General features: G+C 39.9%; 1 protein-coding gene across 2 annotated transcripts in view; it reads left to right on the plus strand.

The window, feature by feature from the left end:
* Positions 1-16,858, plus strand: part of MAGI2 (membrane associated guanylate kinase, WW and PDZ domain containing 2) — a 1,189,042-nt gene that overhangs the window by 962,407 nt on the left and 209,777 nt on the right. For both annotated transcript variants that reach the window (XM_046668813.1, XM_046668814.1), the window contains exon 9: positions 967-1,149. In XM_046668813.1, the coding sequence (XP_046524769.1) occupies positions 967-1,149 (183 nt within the window). The remainder of the gene's footprint in view (positions 1-966; positions 1,150-16,858) is intronic.

The following is a 16,858-nucleotide window of genomic DNA, read 5'->3' on the forward strand; positions in this document are numbered from 1 at the left end:
CAAATATCAAATCAGATCACTCAAAAGGTAGCAATTAAAAATATGTATAAAGTTCTCAACTGAGTTAGCATTTAAGGCAAATATTATTTATTTAAAGCAGATATATGACTATTATTTTTAAAGTTTTTAATATGCTTAGGAATATATTTATTATAGATCATAGCTGGAAAAGCATATTATATAACACCTTAGTGGTCAAACCTATATGAGTGGGTTCAAGTTCTGTTTAGATGGTTTGGGTATATTATTTGAATGTGTCAACATATTGTTACAAAATGTGTTACCTTTACATTCATAATTATATCTAGAAATACTGGCTTGCCTTTTGCTCACATTTTAGAGGATACTAAACACTATCGGGTCAGTAGAAATTGCTTTATCTGGTTATCTTTATAGCATCTCACAATATAAGCAAAAGTTAACTCCGTCCCACATCCAGGTACTCTTTCTAACAAATTTAGACATTTGAATAAGTGGTAACATTCCACGGCTCCTATTCTTTTTAAAACAATATAGTCCATTTTGGTTTTCTAGTCTTATCCCCTCAAGGCTTTGTGCAGGACCCATCACTCATGCACACCTCCTGCCTGGACCCTTGTAGAACAGGAGATGTATCGAGATGCATCTGGAGGATTTGGGGCTTCTATTTATCTGAGGGCTGCACCACCCTGTTGATTCAGCCCTGTTTAAGCACAAGAAGTGCTGCTTTCGTGAATGGAAACCTTCACTTGACAAAAAGTCTCTCTCCAAACCGAGCAGCTTTGTCACTTTCCCTGGATGCTTGGGACTGCTCCGCATTTGTAGGAAGTACTGAGAGTTTTGCTCCTGTAGTCACCGCCTGCTTGCATTGACCGTAGGAGACCCCCACCTTTACCCCAGGATTGCTGCTCGGTGGCTGGCTTCCCGCTGTGTGAGAACCTACCTTAAACGTGCTTTTTCTTTTTTAACTTCTATTGGCCGATGTAGAAAAACCACTCTTCACCCGGGATGCATCCCAGTTGAAGGGAACTTTCCTCAGCACCACCCTAAAAAAGAGCAACATGGGTTTTGGATTTACCATCATTGGTGGCGACGAGCCTGATGAGTTCCTGCAGGTTAAGAGCGTCATTCCAGACGGGCCCGCCGCACAGGACGGAAAGATGGAGACAGGTAAGTGCCATGAGGCTTCGGAAAATGGTTTTGCAACAACCTTATTTTCTGAGGCAAAGATGAGGAGCTTCTTTCTGTGTTTTTAATTTGAAGGTCAAAGATCACTTCACTTTACGAAAACCACGAATTTCGTTTCCCCTAAGTTTAAGAGCATTAAACTGAAATATTTTAGAAACAGCTTTAAATATCATTTTTGTCTCATTTTTCAGGCTGCCCCTTCTGTTTGCTGGATTCAATGGACTCTTGAGATTGGCACTTTTCTAATTTCCTTCTAGAGTTCCTTCTTAGGGATGTGATTAACATTTCATACTTTTCTAGCTTGTATTCAGCCACTGATATTTTAAAATCTGTATTAATCTTGTAATATTCTCATGCTGAATTGCCCAGGTTAGATATTTAAATATGCACGCTCATCTCATAGAAAAAAATCTTTAAATGCTATTCATCTTTATATTTAATACAATGTTTTAATATATAAAGTTTTTTCTCTAGTCCTTATGAATTAATTTTCATATGCAGTTACTTGGACATCTATCAAATTATAATCCAAATTCATTTAACATGGTAATGCAGAAGCAAATTGTCAGGCCAAGAAAATATAAAATATGAAAGATACACAGAGGTAGAGGAAAAAGTAATGAACTAAGTTTGATTTTGCAGTCTGATTTTAAACTCTCCTACCTGGCCCATGCCCTTGAATTAGTCCTATAATTTGTACATACTAGTTTCCTTATCTGAAAAAAAAGCAATCAAGTTTAGTATTTACAATACTGACTCAAGAATTGTGTAGGGCTGTTTTTGAAATGCCTGAGGAGGGGTATTATAAAGTACAGCAACTCTTTTCTCCAAAGAACTATGTCATCACTTCACATTCTTCATAACACTGATTTCATTTATATCGGCTGGCTAAAGTAGGTGGATCCCAATAGATACAAAAATTAGAGAGTTACTTGTGAGGAAAAGTCATGCTATTTGTGTTGTCTGTAGATTTACGAATTGTTATTCCATGGATTTTAAAGTGGTTTATGTATGAAGAAGCAACAAAATTGAAGTCTTTGTCTGACATTTTTAATTTAAAAAATCACCAGTGCTATATTGCCAGGAACTAAAGTTTCCTGTAGAAATAACCTCTTTTTAAGGTCTCCTAATGAGCATGTTTGTCACTGCCACTCACTAGTGAGTAATAGTACATTTAGTAGATATCTCCTTAAAAGTGTTTTCCAAACACTAATGTAAAAATTACGTGTACATAATTCTCTGCAAGAGTAAGTTAGAGAATGTCCAACTCTCCTGTTCTCTGGTGATATTTTACTAAGCATCCACACCTTCGTGTTGCCAAAAAAATCACACAAAAACATCAAATCACTCAACTAAAAATCGTTCTATTGCCTATCACTAGAATAAGAGGAAATTATGTAATTAATACCATCCATAGCAAAGAGAAAAGCGTCCCCAAAGCTTTTGAATTTCAGTGAAATATTTAGCAAACATATTTCTTTTCATAATAAAGAATCCAGTTATCTTTTCTCTGATCCAACCCACTATTCCATATTTCAAAACTATAAAGGACTTCTTTTAGTATAAACGTAAAAGACAAAATAACATAAAAAGATTGGCACAGCAAAGCTTTTCCCCTTCTTACTCATTTTCCTAGTTTGCCACGCCCGCACAGTCTAAGCCAGCCTTATTCAACAACAAAATTTCTTCTTTAGAATTTAGCAGATTTTCTTCTTTTAAGATAATCACAAAACAAGACCTAATATAGGAAGAAGAACCTAGGATTTAATTCTATTCACCATCTCCTGTTTATTCCTCTATTTATTAATACCACAAACACTTGTCAAGCTCCTGCCTTTCACGGTCATTGCAGAATACCAGGGCTACAAAGAGGGACATGACAGGGGCCCAGCTCTCAAGCAGTTGACATCTAGGAGGGGCCTCAGCTACATAAACAAGTGATCGTAATGCAGTACTCTGAATAGGATGAGTCTATAATAACTGTGATGTTGGCACAACGTCAGGAGAGTGGGGGGAGCAAGCAACAGAAATTAAAAAAAGAAAAGAGTGTGTTCCTCACTATATCATTTCATTAGACTTTTATAGGGATGATAATTTCTCTCATCAGAAAAGAATTTAAGAAATCATTGAAATCTACTGCTTATTAAATATTCAAAAATATTTAAATGTTTATTTTTCAATGTGAGATCATTTAAAATAAAATGTACACATATTTCTGTGGCGTTCCACAGGTTGTACGAGAGGGAATGGCTCCCCAGTTCAGTTCTGCTAATATTTAACGAATATCCAGATATGCTAGCCATTCTGCTAATTGTTAGGGATGCAAAAATGAAGAGACACATATTTCCATCCTTAAGAAGCTTCCAGTATACAAATAATGAGTGACATGATAATGAATATTTGTATCAATGCAATAATAAAAATCTGTGCAAAGTCCAGAAATAGTCCAGAAGAAAGGGGGATCAATTCTATTGGGAAGTGCTTAGGAAGGCCTCATAGAGGAGATGATGCTTGACAGAGTTTTGAATGATGAGTGAGTGTGTGCTAGGTGGACAGTGAGGAAAGCTATAGGTAGAGGGAACAGCATATGCAAAGGCAAAGTAGAGGGGAATTCCTAGAAAAAGATTTATATACTGTCACACTGTGTGTTAATATTCACCTTCAGTGGGCATTGATGTGAAGTATCAAATAAAACGATAATCCTAACTGGTAAGGATGAACTATTTAGACTTGTAGCAAACATCGAAGAACAGTGAATAGTGATATATCCTCAAATAAAAAACAGATATCATAAATGCACACATACCTATGTATAAAACCTTTCTTATAAGTTTTCAAATAATTAGGCATAGAGGTTTACTCTGTGACTGATGTTTTCTTTACTTGTGTATCCCTAGAGCCTAAACAATGCCAGGCAAACAGCCAGTGCTTGATAAGTACTTGTTGGATGCATGGATGGATGGAAGAGTAGTTGTATGGATGGATGGGTGGGGGGGTGGATGGATGGGTGGGTGGGTGGGTGGATGGATGGATGTGTGGATGGATGGATGGGTGGATGGGTGGATGGGTGGATGGATGGGTGGGTGGATGGGTGGGTGGATGGATGGATGCATGGATGGATATGTGGGTGGATGGATAGATGGCTGGGTGGATGGGTAGATGGGTAGATGGATGGATGGATGGGTGGGTGGGTGGGTAGATGGATGGGTGGGTGGATGGATGGGTGGATGGATGGATGGATGGATGGATGGGTGGATGGATGCATACATGGGTGGTTACTCTTAGAAATTAAGAAGTGAAATTTGAATTGGCTGAAGTCCACTTTTACAGTGTAGCTTAGTCCATGCTAATTGGACCAATAGCTTACCATTGAAGCAAAAACAAATCAGCTTTCCAGTTTCTGGATGAAATTTAAAAAGACAAATACCTGTTAGCGACAAAATTAACTTCCTTTTTTATTGTGGTTTCATTTATAAAAGAACCTCAAGAATTAGTGAAAATAACAGATATAAACAATAAATTGTTGGTATTTAAAAGGTGAGCAGTCTCATTTGACATTGAAATTAGCATGAAAATATTTTAATCAACTTTTCTAGCTCTAGGCTATCCCTAATTTAGGCAAAGAGGTGTCAATAATTTGTGTGGACACAAAGAAAAGTCCACTCTACTAAAAAGTTGACCTAGGGCCCTGCACAATAAAAACAAGGGCGGGCAGGAATTTGCTCTTTCTCAAGTATTCCACACCTCCCGGCAATTGTTTGCGGGCACCAGAGATCTTGATAACACTCTTTAAACTGTTTTAAAAATCAAGATTAATGTAACATGGCTTACATAGAACCATAGAGTCTGAAAGGGAGTTAATCTAACATCCTTCAGTTAAAAAGCTTCCCTCGTTACATGATGGTTCATGTTTATCCCCAGGCTAAATTTTGAATCGAGGCTTGTGCTTTTCAACAAATCTAAGAGGGAGAAAAGCTGACCTATCCATGAAGTTCTCCTATAGACAGGGGTTGAATGATGAGGTCACGCACAACCTATTAGTTTCTATTTGCCTTCTTCTGATGTGTCCGTTTTATTAGTAAAATGGCAAGAAACTAGCTGGGAGACCGCCATCCTAACATTCTATAGCCCCTGGCATTTTTCTCCACTGGAGCAGACGGATGTTACTGCTCTCTCACTGGTTGCTACCTCTTTGTGTTTCTAAAAGTAGGGGCACAAGATTAACTTTGTCAGAATCACTAAGGGAGCTTTTTAAAGATGCAGAATTCTGCACATCTAGACCTACTGACTCCAAATTTCTGAAAGTGGTTTTCAGGAATGTGTTTTATACACTTTTAAAAATTGTCAAATCAATACATGCACATCGGAAAAAAAAATCAAAATCTTTATAATGCATAAAATAACCCCTCCCCTCCCCCACTCCAGCCCATATCCCAGAGACACTCGATCAGTTTGTATTCTTTGGGGTGTTCCTTTTAGTAGCTACCTTCACACCTCTAATTAATGTGTCTGTGCTGTTGTCTTGATTTAACAGTTTTAGACATGACCTACATTTACTTCCTGTTAGAAAGAAAGGGAGCTTTAGCTCTCTTCTGCACCATCTGCCCTCCCACATTCTCCCAATAGAGTTTTACGACTAATTTTAGTAGTATTGGTACAGTTTTTGCATTATCACGGCTTTGTAAATTTGTTCACTGACCCCAGTGGTATACCATTAGTACATTTTCCCCTTAAGTGTTTTTGTGAAATTTCATTTTGTCTTTCTCTCTTTCTTGCAGTGTCTTTCTTAAAATAATTCTTTTTTTTTTTTCCTCCAAAATCACCACCACATTAGTCCTCAAAGGGTCTCCTTTTTTCTAGGCATGTTTTGTCCTTCTACTCCTCCTCCTCCTCCACCAACCTCTGGGCTGGTGGCACAGCTGACCCTTGGGGATTTTCCATTATGTCTCTTCCAAACAGAGTCCACCATTATCCAGATCCAGATCTGCTTTTTTTGGTGGATGCTCATTTTACCAGAGCATAGTTCCCTTATGTCTTGTGGTCCTCGATTTCTCTTGTTTAAAAATGAAACACTGAAAAGTTATGCATTAGTGGTAGCATTTGAAGACTGGTCAAATTTTACCTGGGGTTATTAGGCAGGAAGAGAATATGAAAGTCTGTTTAATGGGGCCATTTTAGGGGGAGACGCCCTCGTTCTCTGACTTGGGTAGCAGGTGGGAGTTCTGCGCGCAGGTGTAGCAGGACATTCATCCTTCGAGATCCTTGTATCGGATATTTCCTAATCCCAAGCCTTTCTGGGGTTCTGCAGGGCAACTGAGAGTCGGTCCTTCTTGTTGGTGTTTCCCTCACTCTCAAGAACACACTAGAACAGGAATCAGCAAACTCTTTCTGTAAAAGGTCAAATAGTAAATGTTTTAGGCTTTGTGGGCCAGGTGGTCTCTGTCACAGCTGTTTAACTGTCATCACAAAAGCAGTCACAGACCACATAGACCAAATGGCTATGGCTGTGTTCCAATAAAACTGTGTTTACAAGGATAGGCAGCAAGAGGTTTTGCTCCATGGGTCATAGTTTGCCAGCCCCGGCTCTAGAATATACCTTCCAAAGCCACGATACATCAGTTGTCATGTTTTTACTCACACTGCACATTCTAAAATCTTCTTGAGCTGTCTTGTCTTATAACGGCCGCTCTCTGTCAGATAATGGCTTCTCTCAGGTTTTCCGTATTGCTGTGGGTTTATTCGTTTTAAAGTCTTTGTTTGTGGGGATGGTTATGTGTGTTCAGACTGTCTTCTTGAACTGGAAGTCTTAGAATCTGGATTATTATGCCCGCTGCAGTCTGAGAACCACTGCATGGAGTGATAGCAAGAAGACTCCTTTCCTCCCTACTGTCCAGCTTAGCAGGCGTTCTCCATCCCATGCTCTGTCTCTCAGTTGCCTTTGCTCAGAATTGCTTTGAAGGAGTATTTATGAACATTCCTGGAGACTAACTCCTGGAGTAGAGACTATGGCCATCTACCCAGTAGAACAAAGCTAATTAATCCTTATGTTTATCTTTCATGACAATCTAGGATATTAAACTATGAGCAATTTCTCATTATTCAGAGATTTTAACACTGTTTTGGGATACTCTATCCCACGACTGCATTATCTGAAATTTGAGCTACCCTGTTGCTCTCTAGGGAACAGCAAAGATTACCCTGAGGCCATGAGTGCTCGTGGCAGGTGACAGTCCTACTCTCAATGTGACAGTCCTTGCCCCTCCTCGGGCTGATCCTTCAGTACTGATTCTCCAGTTAATGGTCACCCAATGGTTTCCCACCCCAATGTCCTTTGATTCTCCCTAACCATTGTTAGCTCCATAGCTGTTACATAAAATTTCATGGTTGTTAATTAGACATCTCCTGAGAAAGAGGTATATGTATGAGAAAGCCTAAGAAATAATTCAAAAATGTCGTCTGTGTCTTGTTTTCCAACCACTTCACAATCAACTTATATCCAGAGCAGCGCTTCCTTTTGACTTTTGAGCACACACCGTGTTGGTCTTACCCCATGACTGTTCTCTTTCTGACTGGCTGCCTTATAAAAACTTCCTAGTGCATCAGCAGGCTCTTCATCACTACCCTCCTCCACAGCCAAGTGTGCACGTTTAGGTGTTGCAGCCCATTTCGATGGTTCTGTCAATTGCCAGAAGCAAAGGAACTAATCAGAGAAATGTAATTTTTCTATTATTTGAGGTATCTGTTTAGTTTTCTATTGCTGCATGGCAAACCACACCAAAACTCAGTGATTCAAAAGAACAATCAAATACTTCCAATTCCACATTCTCCCCTGGGATCAACTGGGTGGTTCCCGTCTACTAGGCTTGCTTTGGGACTCTCAGGCAGCTGCAGACGTCTAGAAGGTCTACTGAGGCTGGGATGTGGAAGGTGTCTTCACTCACAGTTGATGCCTCAGCTAGGATGGATGGGACTCCGGAGGGCTGGCAAGGCACCTCTCTCCACATGGTCTCCACAACAGGGTGGCGGAACTGCTCTCCATGGTGGCTTAGGGTTCCAAGGGAGCAAAGAGGAAGCTGTCAGAACTCTTAAGCCCTATCCTGGAACCAGCACAGCATCAATTCCACCCCCTCCTCCTGATCAAAGCAAGTCACAGGTCAGCCCAGGTTCAAGACGAGGGAAACTAGGCACCACTTTTTGATGGGAGAAGTGGCAAAAAATTTCTAGTAATCTTTTGTCTACCACAGTACCCTTCCTGTGTCTTCTTTGTTTCTGAATTTCTTGAGTTTGTTCAAACTTCCCTGAGAAAATTATCTTTTGCTTTCATGAGCTTTTACTCACAATCTTCTGGCATAGAAGTGTTGACAACGTTTCACCTTCCAGTTGTCTATCATGTTATGAATAACTAATAGTGAATCATAATGCCACATCCCGAGATGATGGGCAGTCAGATCACCCGGTCTCCAGCTCTACTTTTCCAATAAAAATAAAGGAACAGGTTGCAGGAATTCAATTTTTAAGATCTAGCAAAATATTCAGACTCAGACCCATCTAAAGAACTTTCTAAATGGTCCTTTGATATTAACATCACTTTTGCCTTTTTAGACATTTATGAGCTTTAGATGCTGCAAAAATACATCTTGCACTCTATAAAAGTCAGAAAATAGAACTGAATTTCTAGCCAGCTGACCTGGCTAGAAATATCTCCAGTAGGGAAGAAATAAGCTGTGCTTGTTTAGCTTGTCAATATATTTACTCTTGATTCTTGCCAAACACACCTCAGTTTCAAAACCTCACTTCATTTTGTTCAGATACCTAATATCTCCACTGCTAGTGATGCGTCTTTCAGATCAATAACAGGAGATCTCACAGGGAGGGCGAGAGCCGCATTAAACACTTCCTATCCACTGTCCTCCTTTCCCATGATGTACAGGTGATGCAGATGCCACAGCTGACAAATACTTGATTTTGGCTACACAACAAACCACGCAAAAGGATTAAAAAACAATTTGTTGCACCAATTCTTAAAATTATGCTATGATTCATCAATAACTCATTGAGTTTTTAAAAAGAGGCCTTTGTAACCCAAATAAATGCTATTGCAGTACCCTTTTTTGCACATTTCTATCTTTTCTCTTTTTGTAAATGCTTTTCCCTCTTCATTTAAAATCACAGTCTAGAGAAAAGCTCACTTGAGAAGGGATAACCACTACACAAATCCTATCCTGGTTCTCATCTCTGCCCCAGGATTAAGAACTTTATTCCCATTTTAGCACAGATATAACAAAGTTTGCTACTTTGGTTTTTTTTTCTAGTTTCCGCGTTGGTATCCGTTTGGATAAGTCACACAGTTGTTGAGTTACGATATTCATGACCATTGTGCCTGTTAATGTCATGGAAGCCAATGCACTTAAATATACTTTTATCACTATTATTTTTAAGTTATTCTGCATAAAAGCTTTACGTTAATTTGCAGTGCCCTTTCATCGGCCCTTCTAGAGCTAAAGGAAAGAGTGAGTGGGGCCTCCACTCAGCCTAAGGGCAGAGAGCAGAACCACACCAGACTTTATAACACCAGGTGTGTTACATTAGAGTCCCATTACTGGATATGAAGTTGGCATTTTAAAATCTGAAAGCTGATTACTTAAGTTTAATGGAAATGAACTGGAGATTATGGGGTTAACATTATCTTTTTGTATCTATTCCGTGGAGGAGGTGGTTGGATGTCAGTATATTAGTGAAAACTGTTCAGCTTAAGTTAGACATGTTTGAAATAAAGGTATTATCTAAATGCATTCAAGTTTTATCATTTTAACTTTTTAGGTGTGGTGCCAGGATCACCAATCCCCTCGCTTATAAATGAACCAAAAGTATCCAAATAGATACAAAGATTTACCGGATTCTGGTGTCTCTATTGGCATATGTGTTCTTATAGACAATGTCAAATTCATCCAGTTCCGACTCCTAAGGGAACCGAGGCTTTGGTTTGTCAGGAAACCATCTGCTTTTTATAAAAGGTGTTTATTTTTATGAGTACCCTCCCCGAGATGAACTGTAAACTCTTGTTATTTGCCCTCCCCCGCTTCCCCGCACCTAACTGTAAGCCCTCTGAGGTCAGAGCCTGTGTCTGACTTGATCACTGGTAAATCCTCAAGTTCATTACCTGATATATGGTAAATATTCAACTTGCTGACCGAAAAGTTGGATGAATTTTTCTGTGCAGCACTGATTTGCTTACATTGATTACTACGGAGGCATAAGGTTTGCTGCAATGATGGTAGGTTCCTCTATTATCTTTTATGCTCCCTTTAGAGAATTACTTAAGCCTTGTCTTTGTCTACTTTGACCAAACATTTTATCAGATGAGTTATTACATATAAAGTGCTTAGAATAGGACATGACACATGGAATCACTCAAAATTGGTAGCCATTATTAATATCTGTAAGGCAATCTTCCGATAAATTGAAGGAAGCTTTAGTGCTGTGAGAAAAATAGACACAAGAAAAGAACATGCTGTGAAGGGCTTAGGATGCTCACTCTTTGGACCCTGGAAATGAAGTGATTCTGCCTTGAACACTTAATGACAAAACAACTCTTGCTTCTTTAGTTTCACATGTAAAGGATATCATCAGAAAATTTTCAGAATGGTGGTGCCATGTTGACAGCCCTTATACTGTTGATCAGCTGGCAGCTGAAATAGGACATTTGACCTCTGTTATGTGCATATACCATGGAAAATTGGGCTGGGTGCCATTTAGGTGTGCCACAGGATTCTAAGCCCTGTTTGTTAGACACATTTTAGAGAAGTCAATAATCTAATCTTTATTTGTTTAATGATGGTTCCTCTTGTTTAATATTATAAAAATAAAAGCATATTAATCCTGAATCATAACAAACAAAAAGAAAAATCTAAGGAGGGTAAGATAGTTGGAAAACGTAAGAGACAAGGCAAATGCTTCTGTTAAGAGAAGTAATACTCCCTGAATTAAATATCTTCTTGAATTAAATAGAATGTTGGTCCATATTCCTACAGATTGTCATGCAGGCTTGTAAGTGCTCAATGAATGGTTTAATTGTATAGATACACACACATATCATCGTCTATACATGTGTGCAATGTAAGTGAGAAAAAGAGGCAAGAAATGTGTCTTTCATTGTTTCATCAGCTCAGTCTTATATCTTAGCTCAAAATTATAAATCTCTTAGCATTCCAAATGAGAAGACTTCACTGAAGTCAATAGGAGATAAATTACCACGCAGACCTTTGTTTATAAGTGTAATTCTGCTGGTTTTTGCAAGCTGCCAGTGAAATCAGAGATGGAGTGTGCTGGAGTCTGCAAATATTGAAACTGCTGCAGCTGCGGAAACATTATTCCTGGATCCAGTGTAATTAATGTGCCTCTCACATGCTCCAGCTGAGGATTTGCATGAACTGACAAGAGCACACACAGTAAATCTGGTGTCATCATCTTAATTTCCTACTTTGCTCGAAAATCCAACTCTGTAAGGTGAATTTTGCATTTTTTAGTGGCGAGAACTATTGTCAGAAAGGAAAACATCTCACCACACATAAGAGATATTGACGAAAGAAGTGGGAACTTTTGTTTTGTGAAACCAAGATTCATAACCTAGAACCGTCTTCTTCCCTATCATCACCTTTGTACTTCTCTCTTTGTTTAAAGTGTTGGGTCCTGAAATTTTCACTCTTCTTGCTTCTTTGTTGCTTTCTTTCCTATTTTCTCACCTGACTAGCAGAAAAAGGATACTGGATATATTTTCTCCGGAGAGAATGAAAATCTTGGGCATGAAAAAGCTGGCTTAGAGTGCCACATCTCTATGTTTAATATGAAGCACTTATAATTTTAAGCGTGCTGATAGACAACCCGTGTGGCGGCACCAGACTTTATTTAGAGCAGTTTCTCATGGACTCGTATAAGACTGTGATCCTGGATTGGAACATGAAAACTTTGAAGTGTTAGAGTAGTGAGGTTAAAGTGTGTGTTTGTGTGTGTGTGTACACATGTGTGTGTTGGCGTAGACACAGCAAGAGCTGGGGTTACAAGAATCCATCCTGCATGCAGTTCCTGGAAAACCAGGTGCCAGGATTTTTGGTCTTTGACGTTTGCCCACGAGCTGCATCTGTGGTGACAGGTGTAATCTCAGAATTTACAAAGTAGCACCTCAAGTACAAACGAAAAGATACGGAATTGTTTTCAGAGTTTTTCATCAAGGCTGAGTCCTTGAGAATTTTTTTTTAACCAAATGCAAAGGTCATTTTTCCTTTGGAAAAAAATAACCATCTGCCATTTCCTAGAGAAAAGGTGACGTTTTTCTATGAAAAGGAGACATTTTGCCCAGAGGCCAGTGAAGGCAGTTTCTGGATTGCCTGACGGTGAGTTTACATAAGAGCAGAGCAAGATGCTGTGCCTCTGGCAGAAGTGACATTTTCCTCCCTATTCCCAGTTGCAAATTCTAAAAAATACAAAACTGATTTTTTGGTGGTAATTCTCCCAGTCTCTTATGATGTGTGCAGCGGCATTACTAATTAATGTTATGAACACATGCCGTGCAGAGACAAGAGGAAGTTTATATAAAGATGGCAGGCTGGGAACTGAGCCTTGAGACAGAAGTCCAGGCCTTGACGTTGGATTTCTATCACTGACTAATCTTGTTCTGTTTCACAAGCCACCCAGCACCTCATTGTACAGCATCAGTGTTCCAATCTATTAATAATTATTCAAAATAGATATATCCATTTGCTCATTATTTATTCAAAAAACTTTGTAATGGGATATTGAGTAGTACTTTTCAGAGAATTTGCTCTAGGGTCCATAAACCTCCCTTGGGGCTACTGTGGAACTACCCTACCACAATCAGCTCCTCCGCTCTCACCCTAGACTGTGCAAATGGAAGCCAAAGAGGAGAAAAAGAGACTCTTCAGGGTGGTTTTCCTTATGGGCGATGCAGTGTTTGTGTTGAGAGGTAATCCGGTCATCCCCATGAGGAAGGGAGTGGGGAGGCTGTAAGATAATCACTCATGGAAGTTGGGGTTGCCTAAAGGAAGGGGAGATGATGGTTTGGTTTCCAAATTGGACATCTGCTCAGGCAGAGGACTTGCTTCCTTCACTAATCAGAACAGGAAAGAAGTGAATTGCAGAGAGATGGAAAGATAAAAAGAAGACAGGGCAATGAAGCCACCACAATCAGTATTTGGCATGGCAAGGCTACGCGAGTTTGCCATGGTTGAAGGGACCATGAGTAAGAGAGCTTGACTTGAGCCAGCTCTCTTCTGTATACCACTCAGGAGAGCTGTCTGCTCAGCAAGGAAAATGCAGCACCAACAGGCTGGGCAGTCTCCAGGATGGCAGGAGCTACGGGAGACAAGAGAAATCATGCTTGAGCCAGATATTGCACCAACCCTAGGATGGATGCACAAATCCATCCCAGAGAGAGCCAGCCACTGGATACCTGCCACATCTACAGCCAGTTTCCATTCATTAGACAAGCAGCCACAACCAACACAAAAAGGAATACCATTGCAGCCAGTCAAATAAAAAAAGCCATCCTCTCTGCACGTAACAAGCTGGAAGAGCCAGACCTTGATGAGTAAAGCAGGGAAGAGGCAGTGACTCCAGCAGCCCACGCCTCCCCCACCTCAAAGCTGGCAGAGTCCCAGGACAAGCCCATGAAGAGGACGGGGAAGAAAGAGATTTAAATCAAGTCTGAAGTTGAGGCTTTGACAAGGCTGGACACATTACAGCCAAAAGTGACTTAGAAGTTAAGAATTTTTCCAAGCTGTCTTTATGGAATGGGAAAGGGGGATGAAAATGGTAACTGTCAAAAAAACGACTTCCTATTTTTACCCCCTACTGCCTGCATGAGCCTGCTCAATAAACAGGTTGTGTGTTCATTGGGTCCCCACCAGGCATCAATCATGCTTTCGGGTCCTGGGGACCCAGGGATGAATAAGACATCCTCTGCCTTAAAGGAACGCACAGTCTGGTAAAGTGACAGAGGTGCATGAACAATTTCAAATGGCACCTGAAGAGAAATTCTAAAAGGGATGCATATAGACTGCTGACAGAGGGCAGAGGACTGAGTCTCCCCCAAGAGGAGCGGGTGTGGGGAGAAGCTAGGAAGACTTCACAGAGGAAGTGTGCTTCAGAGACTTGAAGGGAGATTACGAATTTATTAAGCATTCCAGGTAGGGGAAATATCGTGTGCAAAAGCACAGGCATCCATTCATGCAGGAGGCACATATGGGAGCTTCGACTGTGAGCCAGGAGCTGTACCAGGTAGGATCTTGGCTTATAGGATGAAAACAAGGTGGTCCTTGCAAGGATCCAAATCTAAGGGACATGGAAAACCACGGGCTGTTTGTTATGCCTGAAACCTAGGAGGCAACAGAGAAGGAAGACGGAACCAGAAGTTGAGGTCAAAGGCTGCTAGAAGCTTAATGTGGAGGGAACCATAAAACGTGCTTAGGAGACATGGCAGGGTTCTAAGCAGGGGAGCAACCTGACCAAGCGTGCATTTTAGAAGGATAACTTTGGAGTCAGTGTAAAATATGATGGTAGAGAAACAGAGAGAGCATCAGAAGAGAAGTAGAGAAATTTGTAGGATCTCTTCCATTTTCCTCTCCAAACCACCCCCTCTGGTTCCCTTTCTGGACTCTACCAACGGGCTCTCGAACTTCCAGTTGGGCGTCTTCTCTTCCTGCCTTCTCTTCCTTTTTCCTCCTGAACTTCCAATGAGCACTGTGTGTCTGTGCGTGTGTGTATGTGTATTGAATTTATTCTATAAAAGAAATTCCATGTTTCTTTAAATGAAGAAAGACATTGAGGGAAAGTTCTAGATAGAAGAAAAAAATCTGTTCCCTTTTTGCTAGTTTATATACTCCTGTCTGCATATCTTATATATCCTTGTCTGGCTGATTAAAAAAAGAAAATTTCGAGGTCAATACACAGAATGCATAATGTTTTATAGTAGCATGCTTTTTTTCCTTGCCATATGCCCAGTATTTTGTTCTCAACCCTCATTGATTTCAGGGGAGGAAAAGCCAGCAAATATATCTAGAAGCCATTTCACACTTTTTATTAAGAAATGGTATCTTTTGATTAAGAATTACTGAATTAAAAGTGTTTCAAAGCTTCTTGGAACAAGAAGACCTATGAATAAATTTTTTAAGTATGTGTTTAGATCAAGTTGTCTAAACACGGAACTTAAGAGTCTTTAGATTTCACATGATCATTGAGATTCAAATGAAACTATATTCTGTGGAAAGAAACCTATAAATACATACAGTAGACCTGACTAGCTAGACTGAGGTACAATGAAGTAGGATCCAGGGCAGGTTTCTAAGGCCCCTAATCCCAAACTACCACCCCCAGATAACTCCTTTGGGACCCTGGTTTAGTTCAAGCCTGGGACAGATGAAGGAATGTAATGTTACCCAAGAAGCGATCCCAAGAGGGTTGATGTTTTCTCAAGACAACAGAGGATGTAGAAAATCTTTGAAGTTTTCACTCCAATCCAAACATATTACATCTCTTTTACTTGAAGGAAAAAGTCTGAATGCCCTTTGTTCACATAGCTGAGATACTGAAGTGAAGAATGAGGTTCTCAGAGAAAAATTAATTACAGCAAGAGGTTCATTACAGGTCAGTACTGAGAGTTTGCATCATACAGTGTTTATGTCTAAGACCCAAGTATGTATTTGATATCCTTGCCCAATAAACCTCTGGGTCACAGCACAAGATAGGTAAGACAGTGACTATTAAAATATTTTGAAAACAGCAAAACATGCTTCAACTGAAAGTTTTATGTGATTTTACATTCTTAAATATCTTAATATGCCACTTTCTCCATTTTAACTTACTATGCTGATGTGCATTGTTCTCTTTCCCCTTCTGGGTGTTGTCAATCTGTCTAATTAGATTATGGGCTCATTACGTGGAGGCCAATGGCTAATTCTGTGTTTAGTACGGAGACAGTACACTGTTGGTATTTAATCATCCTCAGTCTCCTGTTTGGGCTCAGCAGGGAACAGCAGTACATCTTCTGAAAGCTCACTAGAGTGGAAATTCCCCTGCAGAGGGTAAGAAGAAGGCAAGAAGGACAAATGAATTTTCGTTCAACACTCAAAGGGTTCTTCTTTTTATGAGAATATAATGGCTAAGCCTCTAACCTATAGAGTAGAAAATCAGCCTGAACAGACATAGAAGAAAAGAATCAATATGCAGTGGTTGTTTTATGCAGCGCTGTTCAATGCCAAGAGAATTGACAGTCTTTAGAAACAAAAAATTAGAAGTGCTATGCCATTTGGGAAGAAAGTAAAGCAAATAATTCATATGTGGAACTTTCATGATATCTCGAACCTGTTTAAGGAAAGTCAACTCAGTATTCCTTGGAGAATCATGGGCGAAGCGAGAGTGGGGAAGGTATTAATTTACCTAGTTTATAAGAGAAAAAGATACTTGACAAAGCTCCAGGATTCAGGGTTTATCAGTTCTGGGGCCAGAATCCCTGATTGGTCAGCCACTGTCACATAGAGTTAGTAAAATCTATGGGGATTTGGCAGTGTCTGCTCGCTCCGGGGTTAGGATTTAAATTCTGCTCAAATTCTGAAAAAAAATGAGTTTCACATTTTCTTCTTCTTCTTGTTTTGCAACCAAGTTTACCAGGGCTTCTTCT

Source organism: Equus quagga, chromosome 8 (assembly GCF_021613505.1).
Source record: "Equus quagga isolate Etosha38 chromosome 8, UCLA_HA_Equagga_1.0, whole genome shotgun sequence".
Taxonomy (NCBI): domain Eukaryota; kingdom Metazoa; phylum Chordata; class Mammalia; order Perissodactyla; family Equidae; genus Equus; species Equus quagga.